Source organism: Pagrus major, chromosome 12 (assembly GCF_040436345.1).
Source record: "Pagrus major chromosome 12, Pma_NU_1.0".
NCBI classification, from domain to species: domain Eukaryota; kingdom Metazoa; phylum Chordata; class Actinopteri; order Spariformes; family Sparidae; genus Pagrus; species Pagrus major.
This window is the reverse complement of record NC_133226.1, coordinates 8,955,398-8,974,304: the sequence shown is the minus strand read 5'-3', so window position 1 is coordinate 8,974,304 and position 18,907 is coordinate 8,955,398. Positions and strand designations below refer to the sequence as shown.

At 41.7% G+C, this 18,907-nt stretch overlaps 1 protein-coding gene across 1 annotated transcript in view; it reads right to left on the bottom strand.

Annotated features, from left to right (window-relative positions):
- Positions 1–18,672, bottom strand: part of LOC141006227 (leucine-rich repeat transmembrane neuronal protein 4) — a 118,540-nt gene extending 99,868 nt beyond the window's left edge. The window contains exons 1-2 of the mRNA XM_073478377.1: positions 18,669–18,672; positions 6,863–8,424 (exon numbers count right to left, since the gene is read on the bottom strand). Coding sequence (XP_073334478.1) covers positions 6,863–8,424; positions 18,669–18,672 — 1,566 coding nt within the window. The remainder of the gene's footprint in view (positions 1–6,862; positions 8,425–18,668) is intronic.
- Positions 18,673–18,907: the final 235 nt, after the last annotated feature.

Sequence of the window (18,907 nt, the reverse complement as noted above, 5' to 3'; positions counted from 1 at the left end):
TTAATTACTTAAAAGGCAGCCGTATGCAGTGTGACATTATGGTAAGTGGACGACTCTAGTTTGTAAAAGGTCAGCAGCGCTATGAAAAGGGGGGATATGGATGTAGAGTCAAGAGGGCGAGGTGATTATAAGGCTGTCTGAGTTGGGTAAGATGAGGTGGTGGTGAGTGATTTAAGGTTGAGCACTGCTGGGTAGTTGGCAGGGCAGGCCTGGAATATGATCAAAATGTGCATCAAAGAACAACATTTGAGCCACTTTGTGTCAGATGCAAAAGGCAAAGTCTGCTTAATACTTGGTCTCTGAGCAGCGAGGTTCAGGCTACGACAAATGAGCAGAATCAGATAGAAGGTGGTGGAGGTCGGGGATGATTATAGAGCTGCTGGACACAGAGACATTGTATAAAGTGAAAGGAGATGAGAGGAGAGGAGGGTAAAAGCCTGAAATGTTCCCGTGTGGTATGCTTACCAAAATAGATTAGAAAAAACGGCAAAAGATGCCAAGTGATGTTCCGATACAAGTGTGTCAGCCGGAAAGGAACACATGAAAGGTATGAAAGGTAGATGGAAATGAAATGATAGGAATTATGCTTTTTGAGGGAAGGTTGAATATAGGAGAACGAGGGTTGCACCATCTTCAGGCAATTCTCTAAAGAGGCCGCCGAAACTCACATTCATGTCAGGTGGAACCGGGTGGGGTTGATAAAGGACAATCATGTGAAGAGGTCCAGGGTGAGTTATGATGATGGCGTGGGATCTGAATGAAAGAACTGGTAAGACTGACACGGGCAGAATAAGCAAATCCCACTCAGGGGAGAAGAACAGGAGAGGCGGCGAGTACTGCGAGGTGGAGGAGAGTGCAGCAGGTGCCGCTGCGTGCTGCCGGGTGATTTATGTCCGCGCAGGAGCAACAAAATGTAGAAACAAGATCGGAGCGCATTCCGAGATGAACTCAGGACTTTGTGGACTGCTGACTGATAGTTCCTGTCTCCGTGCTACAATGTTTTAAGATGAGACAGGGGGACAGATAAGGCAGGAGAGAGTGCATTTTCAAGGATATCTGAAGAAACAAAATGGAGGAGGAGGAGAGTGTGGGGATGGAAAGGAAGGACGTGGAATCAGAACTGCGAAGTAGCAGAGTGCTGGGCATTCGCTCACTTTTCCAGCATATGTTTACAGACATTCATGCAACATGGCTTTATAGTATGGCTACAGCTATACAGTTTATGCTATAAGACACCTGAGGCCTACATGTAATACTGATGACAATCAAAATCCCCTACAGGTGTGCTGAGTTGATCAGCAGATTGCAGAAAGCAGGGATGGAATGTCTGTTTCAACTTTAATATATGTTTATAACATTAAATACATTAATGCAAGCTTTTCCAACAGTACAACCACACTCTGTTACAGTATATTAAACATGTCAGCATCACTGTGGGGCTCCCTATCAAATTGCATATTACTTTTTTTTTAGGAAATAGGCTTTGCTTCACTTCTTCAGATATACTCTTATTTATATTTACAGCCTGTTATGAACACATCTCAGTAAGTAAGTAATATAAAATGACATATTGGAAAACGAAATTACTCTATTTGAAAATAATGAATCCTTCCAAAATGATTGGGGTGATTTTGTAGAGGAGAGCATTTTATCAAAGCAACCACAGTAGGCCCTGCTTTTCTTGGATAGACTGATCAAGACTGACTGTGATTGGTGGTTCGTTTTGCACTGAGAGCCTGCATGTCACTCACAAGAAACACAGACTCCCATGTATCCAAGAAGCCCTGAGAGTGGACAAAATTAGACAGACTTCTCTTATAGATCAGTCACGGAAAAAGAAATCTGTCTTGCTTTTGTATATAGAAGCAAAAAGTTGTAGCATGACGCCTTGGAGTTGATTCGCCTTACTTGACAAAGCACATCTAGTGATGTGACTGATGTCAAGGCTCTACATCTCACCTTCTTAAGATTAATAATGTGTTAATATCCTGGTTTGTAGAGCTGCATATAGCTGCAACCATCAATCAATTATTTGAATAGTTGTCAGCTTTTATATTAAAGGCGCAATATGTAAGAACTGACCACCTGTCGCATTCATGCTCAAAACAAACAGGGGGTAGCGTATCGCTAAAGTAACTGCTGCTTTGTGTAGCTGCCGTTAGCTGGTTAGCATGCTAACTATCTTTGCAACACAACACATAAACGTCAGAACTGTTATTCACACTCTGTCATTAACTGTAGTGAAGTTTTGAATGTTTTCTCCTAAACCTCTTGATTATTGCACCTTTAACCACCAACTGCTTTAATAATTGATTAATTGGTTCATGTAACAGCTTCTTGAATGTGAATACTTTCTGGTTTCTTCACTCCTCTGTGACAGTAAACTGAATGTCTTTGGGTTTTCGATAAAACAAGACGTTTGAGGATGTCACCTTGGACTTTGGGAAACACTGATTGACATTTTTCTCCATATTGTGACATAAATAACAAACAACTAATTGATTAATCAAGAAGATAATTGACATAATAATGATTAGTTGCAGCCCTACGGATTTACATTACCTGTTTGTGCCAACTACCCTCCCTTTGTCTTATATAAGAAGGTGGAGAATATCAGAATCAGTGTTCAAATTGCTATTCATGAGAACCACAACTGTATAATTTGAAACTTAATATTGGGAGCTGCACAGTGCTGTGAATATCTTTTATTTGTTTTTCCCTCTGTACTGTTAGCCTTTGTTTAGACACTCACTAACCCTCTTCTCTACCACCTCCCTTCCATCACTAGATCTATTCTTGTTTTGCCCTTAATGATAAAAGAAAGCTACTCTTCTTCTGTTTTCTTTGTTGCCACTTTTCTTAATACGAATGCTTGTTGAATAATCACAAATATTTCAAGCCCCTTCTTTTTTTCCTATTTGTTACACTCTGCTGCCTCTGTAATGTTGATTTGGCCCTTGGCCCTCTAAGCAAGGGTTAATTCCTGCTCTATCTGGCTCACAGGATGAAAGAGTCAGCTAAATTGCCAAGTTCAATCAAGTCAAGATAAAACGGCTAATGATAGATGCAGTGAATTCAATGGTAAACGGTAGGCCTGTTTCGAGTGCACACTGATGGAGAGGCTGTGGGTTATTTTGCGTGCGGTCCCTTTGAGTGGAAGTGGACGACACCTTTCATAGATAAGGTCTCTGAAAGGGCCTCCCTGGACTGTGCAGTATGAATCTGATAATAGTCTGATCCTCCTGGCGGGGGGCATCGGGACTGAAAATGAGTGTTGGGAATGACAATCAGCCATTTTATCCCTTGTAATGTAACATACTGGAAGTCAAGCAAAGGATTTTTTTGTCAGCCTTCAGTGTGACAGTATCCCCTCTTCTCTAGAGCTGTTAATTCCTCCTGATCCTTGGTGCAGTGCAGCCATCCATTGTTAGTTAGAGAATTGTTAATGTCAACAGTTATATAATATTAGGCAAACACTGGTAAGATATATCAGGTTTTATCAATGTGGAGAAAAAAAAAAATCGATTATTTTGACAGATTTTGGTTGCTGTATGAGTCAGGATTTTAGTGGGAATGGAAACGTTTGCATTTCGTTTTTACTGTAAAATATATAGAAATGATGATGACATCATTTGTTGGGGTCTGTAACAAATAAACATGTTCCCTTACATTTGAACATCTATGCAGCACCACAGTGCGTCATATATAATGGTATGTTGTAACTAGAGCCCAACCATTACTCATTTTTGGAGGGCGATGCTGATACCAATATTGGAGAGTAAACTATTCAGATATCAATATATCAGCCGATATATACCCATTTTTAAAAAATGATCCCTCAAATGTTGTTTATCACACTAACAAAGGCAGGATATTTTTGATTTTAACAATAAACTTTTTATGTCTTAAATGAAATGTGTACACTGAAACTGTGGGAATTTTGACTTCACTGATAATTTTAATAAACATAAATTACTCCAAGCATCTTTTTTTGCATTATTATCTTGGGGCATACCAGACAAAATGTATGCCAATACCAATATATCTATGATTGTCCAATATTGGCCGAATATCCGCAAATCGATATATCAGTGGGCCAACCGATATTTTGGTTGTGCTCTCGTTGTTATACATTTTACATTAATAAAAAAAACTCCTACGATTTGGACATTTCACATGGCCATACTGCAATTTTGCTAACAAAAACTTTGGATTAATTGCTCTACAATTAATCAAAAGTTTTTCAGGTTTCTCATATAGAATGTTAATATATAGGTCCAACACAGGGGTGTGAGCTCATAATTTGGGGCTTTATAAAAATAACCTAATAACAACTCAAACTGTTTTAAAAAGAATCTGAAATGATCACATTTATAATCCAGCTGTCCATATGAGACAAAACTGCAATTTTCAAAATATGTTATTATTTTCAGAAGATAATTAAAAGGACCAAGACTAGATTTGAACATATATATATAACATGATTATGGCACAATTTGCCTATAATTAGAACCAGCCCTGCTATCAAACAATATAGTAATTAAATCAATTTTCATCTAACGTTTTTTCTGTTTGATTAAGGATACCATTTCCTGGCTTCACGACCTCTACCTAAAGTTCGCCTCCATTGCAATTATTATTTTGCCTTGTTGATATTGGTGTGATTCCTGTGAGCATCTGTCTCCTGTTACATACTTTGCAAATTAACATGCCAATTAGATTAACTAATCATTTAAATCATAAGGGGCCTGCCACAATAACATGACCTCCTGTACAAGCTTATGATGTCCAAAACAGCTTTACAACAACTACTCTACTGTGAAGTTTATATTTTTGTTAGCACTTCACAAAAAGTCAGTGCATTTCCTTAAATTTTGAGGCATATTTGTGTTATCATACTGGATTTTGGACTGTTATCATATCTTGCCTCTGTGCATTCTGCATATTGCTGGCTTGAGATCATACTGTGCATCAAGTTTTGATCTACAAAAATAAGAATATTTTGTTGGCTTGCAGACAGCATGGCGTGCTGTGCTGAAGCCACAAAAGACTTGTCAAAATGAGGTCATGTGAAAACCGAATAATTCAAATTGACGGCATTCTATAGAATGAAGTACAACCTCCAGAAATAACTTAATACATCAGCCTCTATTTTTCCCCATCTTTCCATCCGGCAACACTTTCAATAGAACTTTACATTTAAAGATGTACACTAAACATAAAGCAGTACCCTAGGTTGAAAGGAGGCACTCAAAGCCTGTGTGGGGGAAGGCAAACAACAACAAAATGGCAGCTGTGATTTGTTGTCCCTCTTTACAGTCAAACCACTGTGAGCAACCTGCAAGTGTTACATATTAACAGGTGACCTGCCTTCAGGAAAGCCAGACGGCCAGTAACAGAAATGGAAAAGAATGTGGAGGATCGAGCACTCCTCCTCCTCCTCCTCCTCCTCCTCCTCCTCCTCCTTCTCCTCGCTGTTTAAACCTCTGCATTTACAGTCATTCCTCCAGAGATAGCCTGCCAGAAATTCATACCATGGAAATGCAGAGAAAATCTAGGAACTAGACCAAGTATGAGTGGGCTGGTAATGTGAAAATATATAGAGAGCTTAACCAAAATATGTCTTACGCCTTTTGGGTTACAGATTCGCTGGGTGGGCTACCTGATCATCCAGATGGGCTAAGCCCATCCTTTGCCCCCTGTTATAACAGGGCCAGTGAATCAGTGATGAGAAATACATTTCGACAGAAGCCTTGCTTAGCTGTAGCTTGAACAACTCAGCAGTAGAATAAAAGGTTTATCCAAGAATGGTACAGTATGTCAGGTACACAAGACTGTAGAAGCTGAAAGCGAGAGGAAAAAAGTGGTATTCCCACATTGCTGTAGTCTGTAAATACTGTTTTGAAGAAATTCACTTGCCTGTGTACCGAACATTTCAAAGGATTCCCACTCCTTTCGGGACTATCAAACAAGACATCTTTCTGTGTGTGTGTGTGTGTGTGTGTGTGTGTGTGTGTGTGTTTGTGTGTGTGGTTGTATCATACAATGCGTATTTTATTCTTTCTTTGTGTGAGGTAAATTGTGGATGGCCAGTGAAAGTATGCATTTCGGTTTATGTGTGACAAATCAATTAAGCTGGTGAGTAAACAAGCGAGTAACTTCAGCAAGTCAATGTACAGAGGAAGGAAAACAATCAGAATGGGAGTGCTGTTGGGGGACTGTGAGCATCAAATATTTTCCAACTATCTTGACTCATACCTATGTCAAGAAAAGTGTGAATTCATCAGCTCAGGGGAAGCTCTTTTCAGTGACAAGAGTCTCTATTAGCATTCACATCCAGTGTCCAGAAGTAAATCTTCCCCCTATTCAGCTATTCTTCCCACACAATGCTGCTCATCAAAAACTGAATAGCAGTCAAGCAAACACACAAAGCACAAAGCCTGTGATATGCAAGCAAAAAAAGCAAACCTAAACAATCACCAACGTCTTATCACAAACAGCATAGTTTAAGCTTGAGATTATGCAGAATAGGAAATGTAATCAGTCTCATTTATCTGTATTTCTGTACAATTCTGAGGCAAAACAAACATTTGCATCTCAACAGAGATTTGGGTTTAAGCGAATATACAAACACCTATCCGAAAACAAGAGATATCTTGTTATACATAAAGTGATGCTAAAAAACCTCTGCTTCATTTAATAATAGTCCATGAGAACACATTATTTACCTAACCTGCTTTGTTAGTCTATGTATTTAAGCAGCAGACTTATCATCTTTCAAAGCAGTGTAAATAATTACCTCTGGTCGTCTCGCTGTGGACAGAGTTTTGTTTAGGAGGAGTGGCGGTGGTGTGGGTCATACCTCGCATTCTCGGGAGCCTGAGATCGTATAGGTGCAGGGTCCGGTCCCATTGACAAGCACATCCATGGCCTCAGAATTGGTGGGCTTGTAGTCCACATAGTACTCCTGCAGTGGAGAGCTCAGGGTGCGCTCCGTCTCTCTCGCTTTCTTGCGACGTTTGCGGGCTGCAGCCGAGTGCTCCTGCAGCTGCTTGACGCTGCTAGGATAGCGCTTCCAAGACACGTAGATTACCAACAGGATCATCGCAACGGACAGAAAAAGGGCAACACTTCCAGCCACAATCTTATGGAAGGACACGGGCTCCAAGTCTTGCTCTGGAGGAAGTGCCACAGGTGGTGTAACAGCTGACGATGTAGGGCCTCTAATAGATCCTTCTCCTCTCTTTCCAGAGCCAGTAGGTGAAGTCAGAATGGCCGGGCGACGGTCAGTCTGCACAGGGACAATGGATGGGGTTGGAGGAATACTCACAGTGAGAGTTGTTGATGGGTTTGATTGACAAACACCAAAAGCTTCAACTGCATCCATCACTTTCTCCCCCTGGGCTTTCTTGGGGGAGGCGCAGATCATGGTGGTCTCCTTTGCCCCTCTGAAATTTCTTAGCCAGCCCACCAGAGGACAGATGGCAGGGCCACAGTCCCATACATTTCCAGCTAAGCTAATTGTTGTCAAGGAGATCCAGGCATCAACAACTTCCTGGGAGACATTGGTCAACTTGTTGGAGTCCAGATTGAGGGTCTGAAGATTGGGTAAGCATTGGTAAACTACAGCATCCACTTCCGTCAGATCATTCCCAGACAGATCCAGTTTCTGGATGGAAGCCCAAGTCCAGGTCAGGCCCTGGTTCATTGAGCGAATGCGATTCCACTGCAGATAAAGTGCCCTCAGATTGTAGAGGCGAGGAAAGTGAGAGAAATTGATCTTTGAGAACTGGTTATGCTCCAGATGCAGCTCAGTGAGCTTCACTAGGCCTGAAAATGCATTCCGAGTGATACTGCGCAGGCGGTTGTAACCCAGATCCAGGAATTCAAGATTTCTGCAATCTTGGAACAGACGCATTGGGACAATTTTTAGAGAGTTTGAGCGTATGTGGAGGCTGAGAAGCTTCCGTAAGCCCTGGAACTGCCCAGGCTGCAAGGCTTGCAGTTTGTTGTACGACAGGTCCAGATTGCGCAAATTAGGGACAGGGTGGAATGTGGTGTTGTGGAGCGACGTAATCTTGTTGGAACTCAGGATCAGCTCTTTGAGCCTGCGGACCCCCTGGAAGGCCATTGCATCCACAGAGGCAATGTAATTGTGGTCCAAGTAGAGCCAAATGAGGTGGTTGAGGCCTACAAACTGGCCTGCACGAAGACTGGCGAGGCTGTTGTACCGTAAAGACAGACCTTCACAGCCTCCTGAGAGGTTCTTGGGGACATCGCGAAAGGCGCTTGACTCACAGTAGACAATTTTTCCATCACAGCGACAGCTTTTGGGGCATGGGCGCTCACTCAAAGATGGATTTGCTGCCAGCCACACCTGCATCAGGAGTTGGACCACTAGCCAGCGACGCCGCAGAGCAGAGCCTACAGGAATGGGAAGGGAAGGGGGAGAGGAAAACAAGAAATGTAAAAGGAAGTTAAGCAGATGAGTTTACTTCTGGACAGGTATCTCAAGGCAAGCATCAAGTATCCATGCTTCTACATTTGGATGGTTTTAATCAAATGACAATCCTGCTGCAAACCAACCAACCAACATAACACTGAGCTTTGAAAGTCAAGAAAATTATACATAACCGTTGCTATATACTGAAGGAAGGAAGACTTTTTTTCTTTACATTCAATTTGATACAGAGAGGCCAGAATTTAAAAAAGAGGGCCCCTCTACAGGGTCTTCCTTCAGGACTGTTTTTAGCTTTCAAAATTGCCAGGCTTCCTTTCAGAGATCTATCCTACCACTGCACTAGATCATCAGTCCCTCAGATTCAGACTCATATTCCTCTGTTCAATTTCCATATCTTCCTTCGTTCATCTTACATACCAAGTCCCTTCCCTTTGTCAATATTCAAATTTGTTAGATTTATCCACATACTCTATGCCCTTTCCTCTTGCAGATTTTCAGGTTCATTTTTGTTCTGTATCTTGGAAACTCCCTACCTTCACTCAAATCTAAAAGCAATGTTGTAATGCATCCCTTTCATTTTAGTCTCCAAGGTTGTCACATACATAAATAACACTTTCCCCCTCATAAGCTTAGCTTTTGTTTTTGTTATTTCCAGAACAGTATCCCCAGTCCTCTTATGTTGTCTGCCTTTGTAGTGAACCTTATGGTCAGATCTCTAGTGGGTGGTCCAAAGGGACAGCAGCTTGTCTGACACCAATTTGTTCCCCATGACAGTGACAATAATGTTATCAGACGTACAGCATGACTTGTTTTGTGCTCGAAGTAAGTTCATGACTTGTGTGTAGCTCAACATGACCTATACCTAATAGCAAAATTCCAACCCAGTGAAAGCATTTTTACTTTAGTGGTCTTGAATTTGCAGCTTTAAGATTAGCTATGGTTTCACTTGAGACCAGAGTGGTGGTGCGACATTTTTTGAAAGTGTTGTAATAAGTGCATTGTTGTCCTTAATATTAAAATGTATTTTAGCAGTGCTGTCAACTTCTCTATTTAGTCTGGAGTTACATTTGGTATTGGTGAAGTAGGTGCATTTAAGGAGTTGGCATTCTGTGACATTGCACACCAGAGGGATCAGGGTCATAATAATCATGATGAGTACGTTTGGTTCAACAACATACTTGCCACCCTCCATACATTATAGCCTAAATCAGGAGACCAGCCTAACCAGGGTACCTGGGGATTTGATTAATTTATTGATTTTCATGTTATCTTAATAACCTCTTATTGGGAATTGTAAAAAGAATTCAGAGAGTGAGAGAGGGCATCCCCAGTTACATCCCAGGGAAAACAGTCCACTGGCTTAGCATTGCACTGCACGCATTCTTCTTCTGTTTCAAACTTTGGGCCTATATTACCCACAATTAGGGTTCGACCTATATGGCTTTTTTAGGGCCGTTACCGACACCAATTATTATAAATCAAGGAGACTGAAAATAAATATTGGGACCGGTATTCATATGCAATAGAAATTGAACTCTTTGTGTCAAAACTTCGAGCAACCAGTGATGGAATAAACCTCAGTTCAATTCACTCAAGTACTGTTCTTAAGTACAATTAAGTACAATCAGACAGTGTTGTGGATGGGACATTGTGTGAGATGATGCTGCATCAGAGCCAAAATGTTATCAGCGATGTGACAGAAAAAGCACTGATACCGATTTTTTTTGAAAAATGCTGAATATCAGCAAGGGACAATAATCAGTCTACCACTGCCCATAATGCAACTTATCCACTGCGTCACATCACTGGAGGCAATGTATCAGATTACATGCAGCTTCCTCTGCAGCCACAAACAGCTTTATACTTATCTTTTCCAAATTTGCACTCCCCAAGACCTGTAAGTCCACTTTAATGTGTAACATTGGTGGAGTTAACCTTTAAGTGGTCTAATTCAGTTTAATTTTAATCACAAAAAGCATTTTCTATTCTGATGTAAAGGAAGTTCACACTGTGTGGACTCATTACCCCATTACATGGTCTTAGCTGTTTGGATTGATGTAATTTGCACTGTATGTTTACAATGAATACACACTGACATCCAGTGTTGAAGCAAAAACGACTTGCAGTTTACTCAATCGTATCTCTATCTGTATTTATATTCAGTCATCCCATAAGCCATCATTGCACCAATGGTAGAGGCAGATAAGTGGTGAAAGGCAGCCTGTACAGAGCAAATTAACATTCAAGAGCTGATGGTTGTGTATACAATCCCGGAGGCATTTCAATTTAGACAGTATTTTACCCAAACCAAAGCAGCGCAGGTTCAACGTGAATCATTGCTCCTGCTTCCCACAGGTTCAAATAAAAAATCACTATGAACCCTATGGAATTACACAACTCATCTCTATTACAGTAAACAACCACCTGAGTGCCAAATTTAGCACGTCCTGTCTGTGGAGAATGACTGCATGTGCGGTGGATTCTCTGTTTTAAATGCGATCGAAAAGTGCGGAAAAGTGGTCAGTAGCTGCCCGTGATATCACTCCTTGTTCTGAGGTGAGACAGAGTTGTTTCCATTAAAATCGTTCCCCTTTACAGAGCCACTAATGATCTGTCATTAAGATACATTGATTTCCCCTTGAGGAGGTGGTATGGGGGTTGTGGGGGGGTGGGGGGGGGTTTCACTACTTATGTGTGTTTCTCAAGGCAATATAATCAAGTATGGACTTTATTACCATTATCAGAGCGAGATAAGATTAATATGTCAGGAGAGAAGTAGCCCATACTTTAATTAGCTTACAAAATGTATGAAGCGTTCAGCGAATTCACCAACTTATCAAAATTAATGTGTTACGTGAAGACGTGTTACACTTGATGATGAACTTGGAGCTAAAACATGGAGTCTCTGGGCATTTTGGAAAAAACTTGTTTTGCAGTCGAGGCGACAGGCATGATTTCAGATTTCTAGTATTTTCCGTAATCTTTGCAGGATTTGTCAGAAATAATTCCCTGACATAGAGTGGCTGAGAGGCATCATACGGCATATGCTATCTAACATAGCCATTTCGCTCCTTGCCAAGCATCTGCTGATCCCATATGGGTATTGTATGAGTGTGTGTCTAAGAGTGTGACTGAGAGAGAGCGAGCGACACACACTTACTGTTTGTTTTCAGAGGAATCTTTCATCATTCCTTACAGATGGAGGGAACCATGGAACTGTACAGATAATTTGTGCTGGCTATTGATTATACCCGCAGATACATCAATCACGTTTCTGCATCTTGGATCGCGCGATTGTGACGCTTCCACATAAATATTGCCGAGAGAAAAGGGAGGGAGAGGCGCTGATCACAGGATGCAGTATATCTGAGTGCAGCCAATTTGTTTTTCTCAGGTTGCTGAATGTAACTTTAACTAATTTGCCAACAACAGCGTGCCTCAGAGGCTTACGGTGAGAAGAAAAAACAGACAGACCGCAGAAGTATGCTGATATAGAACAATACCCATGTGTAATGTTCCATGTGCATTTAAGGGAATTTTAATAGACAACACTTTTGACAGTGGAACAGATTGTGTGGGCTGTTAAAACATGACTGTTTTCCACAGTTCGTGTTTGACTCGAATCCCAGGAGGATGTCGAAACGGCCCCCTATTGCTTTTATTCCCCATGTGCATAATAGGCTTGCTTTATTAGAAGTGACTCTGCCATCTCTTTCAGATTGAGCCTGCCTCACAAGCCACCTCTCTCCCCTTTACTGACACTGTATGTGGTTTAATGAGCGCTCTGTGCGCTAATGCCTCTGTAAGCCATCTCCTTCCCCACTACTCCTCTAATCTTATGCACAAAGGAGCACGAGTCACCCTCCGAGGTGTCACTCATGGGGTTTTGTGTCTCTATTACCTGTTACCTGATGTACCTCTCGCCATTACTGTTTTCATGCCAGATCTTCTTAGATGAACAATTTCTCCTCCGTTTCATTCTCTCATCCTTTGAAAATACGCTAGTTATGCATGTCCTTGAACCCTCGAGTCATCAGGATAATGTGAAGCCTATTTTAATGCATGTGGTCAGAAAATCTCCTCAGCCCCGTTCACTTTCATTTTCGCTCTCCAACTTTCTTTCTTGCCGGCTTTCAAGTCTAACTTTCCAGATGATTTTCTTGCTTTCATTTCAGTGCTGGGTATGATAATATGTCTGGAAGTGCTTCTCATTTTTCTTTGTCACCCTCTGCAGGTATCCGTCTAAATCTAATATGGCTGGATAAGTCAAAGCTGAAGTTTGTCTAAAGGCATGTGCGTAATGCTGAGTTATGCAGCAGACAGCCCTGCTGTCCTCAGCACGAGAAGATAGCTATTTCTGCCTCTCAACCCCAACACATAGAGCGAGTAAGTGCACTTTACTGCTGACCTAAAATAAAACCAAATGTAGCTTAATAACTTGGCAAATGGACTCGCTAACTGGTGCACTTTGAGTGCACACAAGTGGCTCATTGCTATTTGCTGCTTGTCATTGACAAAATGCTACCAGCCCCAGCCTTGACTGCACATAGAGACTGGACAGCATCCGAACACACAGGGAAGGACGTCCCCAGACCTGCCCAAGTCATCCTATTAGTCTCCAATTATATTTGAGATGATAGCAAGGCCTGCCAAGTTAGACCCATTTCAACAGTGGTTGGAAAACATTGTGTCCCGGCGCCTGTCTTGTACTTGTAGCACTGATTAGGTATAGAAAGGCGCTACAGGGAGTGTTGTCGTGACTTGAACACACACATATATTCACATTACAGAATATATAAATAAATATTTTAACTGTTCTGTTTTTGAAGCTCGTCTGATTCCTGATTTCCCTCGGCGGTAACAGCTCCATGCAGGTGGAGTGATGGAGAATAACCAATGAGACTTCACCCCTCACTGTACTGCAGCGGAATGAGTTCACTACAGTACTTTACATTATTGTTACTGTGACAACACAGCATGTTGATAAATCTGTTAATAAGTTTCCCATTATAAAATTATTGTGGGTGAATTCCTGCATGGAAAACAAAGGGTGAATGTGCAAGTAAATAAACAATAACCAGGAGACAGCTCCTCCTTGTGTTTATCATTATTTCTAAGTGGCACAGTGCTAATAGAAATTCTGTTCCAGGTACTTGAGTTCAATACAAACTGGGTTGTAGCCCTGTATGTCACTATAAAGGTTGAGTTTTGTTTCTTCTACCATGGCACCCAAGATACCAAGCAAAAGACCAACATCCTGCTCAAGTTGACTCAACGAATCTGCAGTAATGTTATTGTGTTTATGAGCAGACAACACAGTCCTGACAAAGGGCTGCAAAAAACTACAACAGTAACAATTCTGAAAATATAAAAATATGCTTCTATTGAAATTTGAAGAGAAATGGTTTGAAAATGTTCTATTAAAACCAAAATTAAGGACATATATGCAGATTAAATCTAACTTTGGACCTGAATTATATGTTACATCACATTTACAGAGAAGTCAAAGATCTTTAGTTGCACAGTTGAGATCTGGTATTCTTCCTCTGGCCATTGAGGTTGGTCGATTTAAAAATATTCCTGAGGAGAATAGAATATGTGAAATGTGTGAGCTAGATGAAGTAGAAAGTGAGTCTCATTTCCTTTTATATTGTACAAAGTATGATGATTTGAGAGAGGTATTATTTCATGAAATCTGTGGACAAAACCCTGAAATATTTTGGTGCTCTGATGAGCAGAAGCTGGAGTGGTTGTTTAATTTCAATGTGTTTAAAACTGCTAGCTTTATTTCTCAAGCTTGGAAAAGAAGACAGGTAAATTTGTTTAATTATTTTTTGATGATTTCTCTTGAACCTTGGCATTGTCTTCCCTTTCTTTTTTCTTTAGATAATGGTTTTGAACCCCTGTTTGTTTTCTTACTTCTTTGATGTGCTGATGATGTGCTCTAGATCCGGTTTCTTTTCTTGGTGTCTTATAAGCCCATGCGGGCTGGGCATACATGTATGCATGACACAATAATAAAAGTAATTCATTCATTCATTCATTCATTCTGAAAGTTGGAAGAAATAATATTGTGTGCGTTGGGGGATATATTTTTCTTTTCATTTTTGTTTTATGTCTAAACAAACTAAATAAACAAACTCTTCTTTTCCATTACTGAATAAACTGAATAAACAAAGGACAACACAATGTCATACTGTTTTACTTTGTTTATGGCCCCTGCCACCTTTCTAGCTTCAAACAGTGTTCTGGGGACCTTATTTTCCTCTGAGAACAGTTTGTTTATTCAGTTATGGAAAAAAATAAATAAATATTTCTGAGTTCGTATTATGAACTCATTCATATTGTAAATATTAAAATTCTGAGTTTGAATTTCCTTTTCAAAACTATATAGTGCCTCTTTAAGGGAAAAGGCATTTAGAATGAGGCTTCAGTCAGAGTTTAAGGAAAAGGTTGGGGTCATTTTGTTGTGATGGTTAATGATGAATAAAAGTTGATTAATCCAATTAAAAAATGACTAGGCCATTTTATATACTACTTAATATTTCTTGTTTTGACAAATTGATGATTTTGTATGGTCATTAAAGGGTAACTCCACACATTTTACACAGGTCTTGGGGAGTACCACTGCATGGGCCTATGTGAAAAATAGTAGTTTAAACCTTTTGTGGCTCCAGAGGATGCTGCACAGAATCTGATAAATTACCTCCAGTGATGTCACTCAGTGGATACGTTGCGTTGTGGGTAACGCAGGCCCAAACTTTGAAACAGAGGAAGAATGTGTGGACTCATTATTTCTGACATTGTTACAGCAGTGCATGTCACTCGGTGGCTAAGTTGAATTCACTGTTGAGCCCCTTACACACATGCACTGTAACTGTGGGTTTACCTGGAGGAGCTGTATGTGTGAACACAAATGTCTGAATTATTTGTCCTGGACTTTACCTAATCCAAAGTCCGGGTGAGCCACATGTGTAAATAGAGCAGACGATTGTCCGGAGTAAATGCACAGTGAGCGAGTGGGTGCGTCGACAGCGTGCAATCCTCCGTGTTAGTGCTGGTTTAATCAGCTGTACCACATATTCAAGTGTACACCGGAACATGTGTAAATGGTGTCTAAACTGTTCGGCAAAGTTTCTGCAAAACGTCTGCCCAGAATATTCCCCCACTCGGTCTCTTGCACTTCCATATGGCCCATTCACGCTGCTGCTGGACACGGATCCAACATACTGCAGCTTTCTTTCTACGCTGGGATCGTCATGCACTGTGTGTAGCAGCTTCATACTCTTATTTGCTTTCCTGCATTTTGCTTTCCACACTTTTGTTACTGTTGCGGATATGTCCAAATACATGTAGCATTGACGTCATCATTACAGAGCAGTTTGCAGCCTCCTACCAAACCATACTGAGTATTCCCAACATGTGTGAACGCGTCTCACGCGGACAGTCTCCTGCTGCGTGCTGCATGTGTGAACAAGCAAATGTGGATGATATCCTGATCCAATTCTCTGGATATTGTCTGGAGTTCATATGCGAAAAGGGGCTTTGGCCTCATTACAGACCTTTTAAAAACAAATGATCAAAATTAATACAGTAGAGCCTGAGATGATGCCTTTTTCATTCCATGCATTCTTTTTGTTTTTAAAAACCTGGCGCCTGCATTACCCACAATACAACTTAGCCACTGAGTGACATCACTGGAGGCAATTTATCAAATTACATGCAGCTTCATCTTGATCCAGAAAAAGCCTTTTAGTACTTTTTTTTTTACATATACATTAGTCCTCCACAAGACCTGTAAAAAGACTTTAATGTGAAAAATTACCCTTTAAGATAAGGTGAGGGGGTAAGAAACACTTTGTGCTAGTAACTGTCCTTACAAATATAGAGGTCTAAACATACTGCAGAGTGGCACTAAATCATCAATAATAGATTTTTTTGTTTGTTGTTCATCCGCTGAGCTGAGGGCCATCCTCCTCACCTACCACTCTGACAAACAAAGCTCACTTGCAATCTGTGACTTCCAACATATCCCATACCATTTCTTTTTAATTGTATTTCTAGTTTTGTTTGACTGGAACCATTGTCCAACATTGCTGAACATTAGAGTATGTCAGCACACATACACAAGTGCCACTGGCATCCCTTTCCACCATGTACTGTATCAGTGCATCCAGCCCCTACAAACCTGAACAGGATCTGTATATACTGTAGATAACGGCTGCTGGGATCCCGAGTGCTTCACATGCTATTGATTTTTGTGTTAAAAATAAAGCAAATGTAAATAACAAATGCCAAGATATAGCCCTCCGAGGACCTGTTGATCCCCCGAGCCCTTCACCTGCTTCACCTGACATTTCAACAATGCTGCCTGTTGGATGCTGTAGGGCCAGCAGAAGGTCATCAGTTTCTTCCGCTGAGCCACTGTGAAGTAGCAGATGAACCAATACGACCACTGGTATCACACTGATTTTCATTTCAACAAGGCAACAATGTTTCTTTGGACAAGAGCTTATATTTTTTTTTACAGCTGAAAACATTCTTTAGGCGCAGGGAAGGTGTTTAAAATACCAGTGTGGTCTCTCAATTTATCTTAAAGCTGCATCTCGGGCTGAGGCTCTCCGCTATCCCTACCCTACTGTTCTCCTGCTGCAAAGCCGATCTCTAATGATATGGTCCATGAAACATAAGTGCGTTGCATGCTGTTAATGAAGAGCATCACAGTGAGCTGCACCGGTGGATTACTGAGACGACAGCGCCATGTAATCTTCGAATAATTGAGGAGCTGTGTGGTCGACAAAAGTTGGGATTCCGGGCTGATTTGAGCACCTGGACTGGGGATGTGTCTGTGGACAGGCATGTGTGCCCACCTGCACTCGTCCAGTGTGTGAGCCAGGTATGCAGGGCTTTGTGACGTGCTCAGATATCAAAATTAAGAAGCAGGCCCATATAGGAGACTTCTTTGATAAACCATATATGGCTGCTTGTAGTACACATAAATTGCGTCCGAGCTCCCACAGCCTGTACTGTATGGCTTTGTGTGCCGTTGTAGCTTATATTGATGTGGTGCAGTAACCCACTGTGGGTCGATATATCATGCGGCCTCGCAATTAATGGCACAGCACCACCAGTGAACTTGGCCATCTGTATACCAGTTAGGAACGGCTGAGGAGATTAGGCTACCTCAGTCATTGATATTGGACCGGGGAGGATGCGAGTGATGGAGAAGAAGCCCAAATTGTTTGACATTTTTGGGGGAATCGTGCAGAACTGTTGAATTCCATGAGAGGAAGGGGGGCCAATAAGGTGGAGGGGGTGGGTTATGGGTAATTTCTGATTGTATCTAGAGCTGGGAATAAGATGGGGAGAACACATGCATGAGGCACAGAGGTATGAAGGGGGGGGGTCTTGACTGCACAGAGATGAGTGATAGATGGACGCACAGTTGTATGCTGGATTTGGAGAGTCCCTCTTGATGCCAGGTGCAGAACACGACGGCTTTACTTGAATGAGAATCAGTCTGCTAAGCAAAACCTGCACGAGCCGGTGCCTTTCAACCCACAAGAGTTTTTTTTTTTTTTTTTTTAAGTGAGGGGGGGTGGAGGCGTTAGCAGCACCGAGCTCAAACTGGACAATGGGCTCCGTGCGCACAGATTAAGGACAATCAATGATTATGCAGGGCCACGCTTTATAAAGTTGACCGCCTTCCAACATTTACCCGTGATTAGCATTTCAGTCCATGTCAATGAGGCAGCCAGTCTAACTAGTCAGGCTGGGGGGGTGGGGGACAGTCCTCACTGAGACGTAAAAGGTTTGTTCGCCTTGCCCGGTGATTTTGAGGCAAATCTGTGAGCGCACGGCGATGTAAAGACACAGAGGAAAATAGAAGTCACACCGTCGGGAAATGGAGGAGAAAAAAAAAACACATCGCAGCTCAGCTCTGCAGCACAGGCTCCTGCCACATTCCTCAAGCTTCCCCCCCCACCTCGAACCACTTAGCCAAAGACACCCCAAAAAACCCAGATTAGATGTTCCAACAGCGCATTTAGAAAAGACGAGCATTTTATTTTCTGATCTGACTCGAGCCAGGCTCTGCTCGGAAGAGGCGAGACATTTTTTCTGTGCCGTGTTCTGAGAAAGGAGGACAACTGTATTTCGAAACAACCCACGCTGATCTAAAAAAGATGGTAACATAAACAGAACTTACCCATATCCGCTTATCTGTCAGCTCCAGCCTACAGGTTTTAATGGCTTCTTGTGCGCGACATCCGAGTCCGCATGACGCGCTCTCCACAGACAGGTACCGTCCTAATCCACTAGCCCGGTCTCTCCGCGCAGCCGCCGACTCCAAAGCGCACCTGCCCTTTACTCTCCCGGACCTGGATGTGCTATCCGGTTTAGTTCTGCATCTATAACCGCACAACTGAACCGGGGCAAATGTCATTT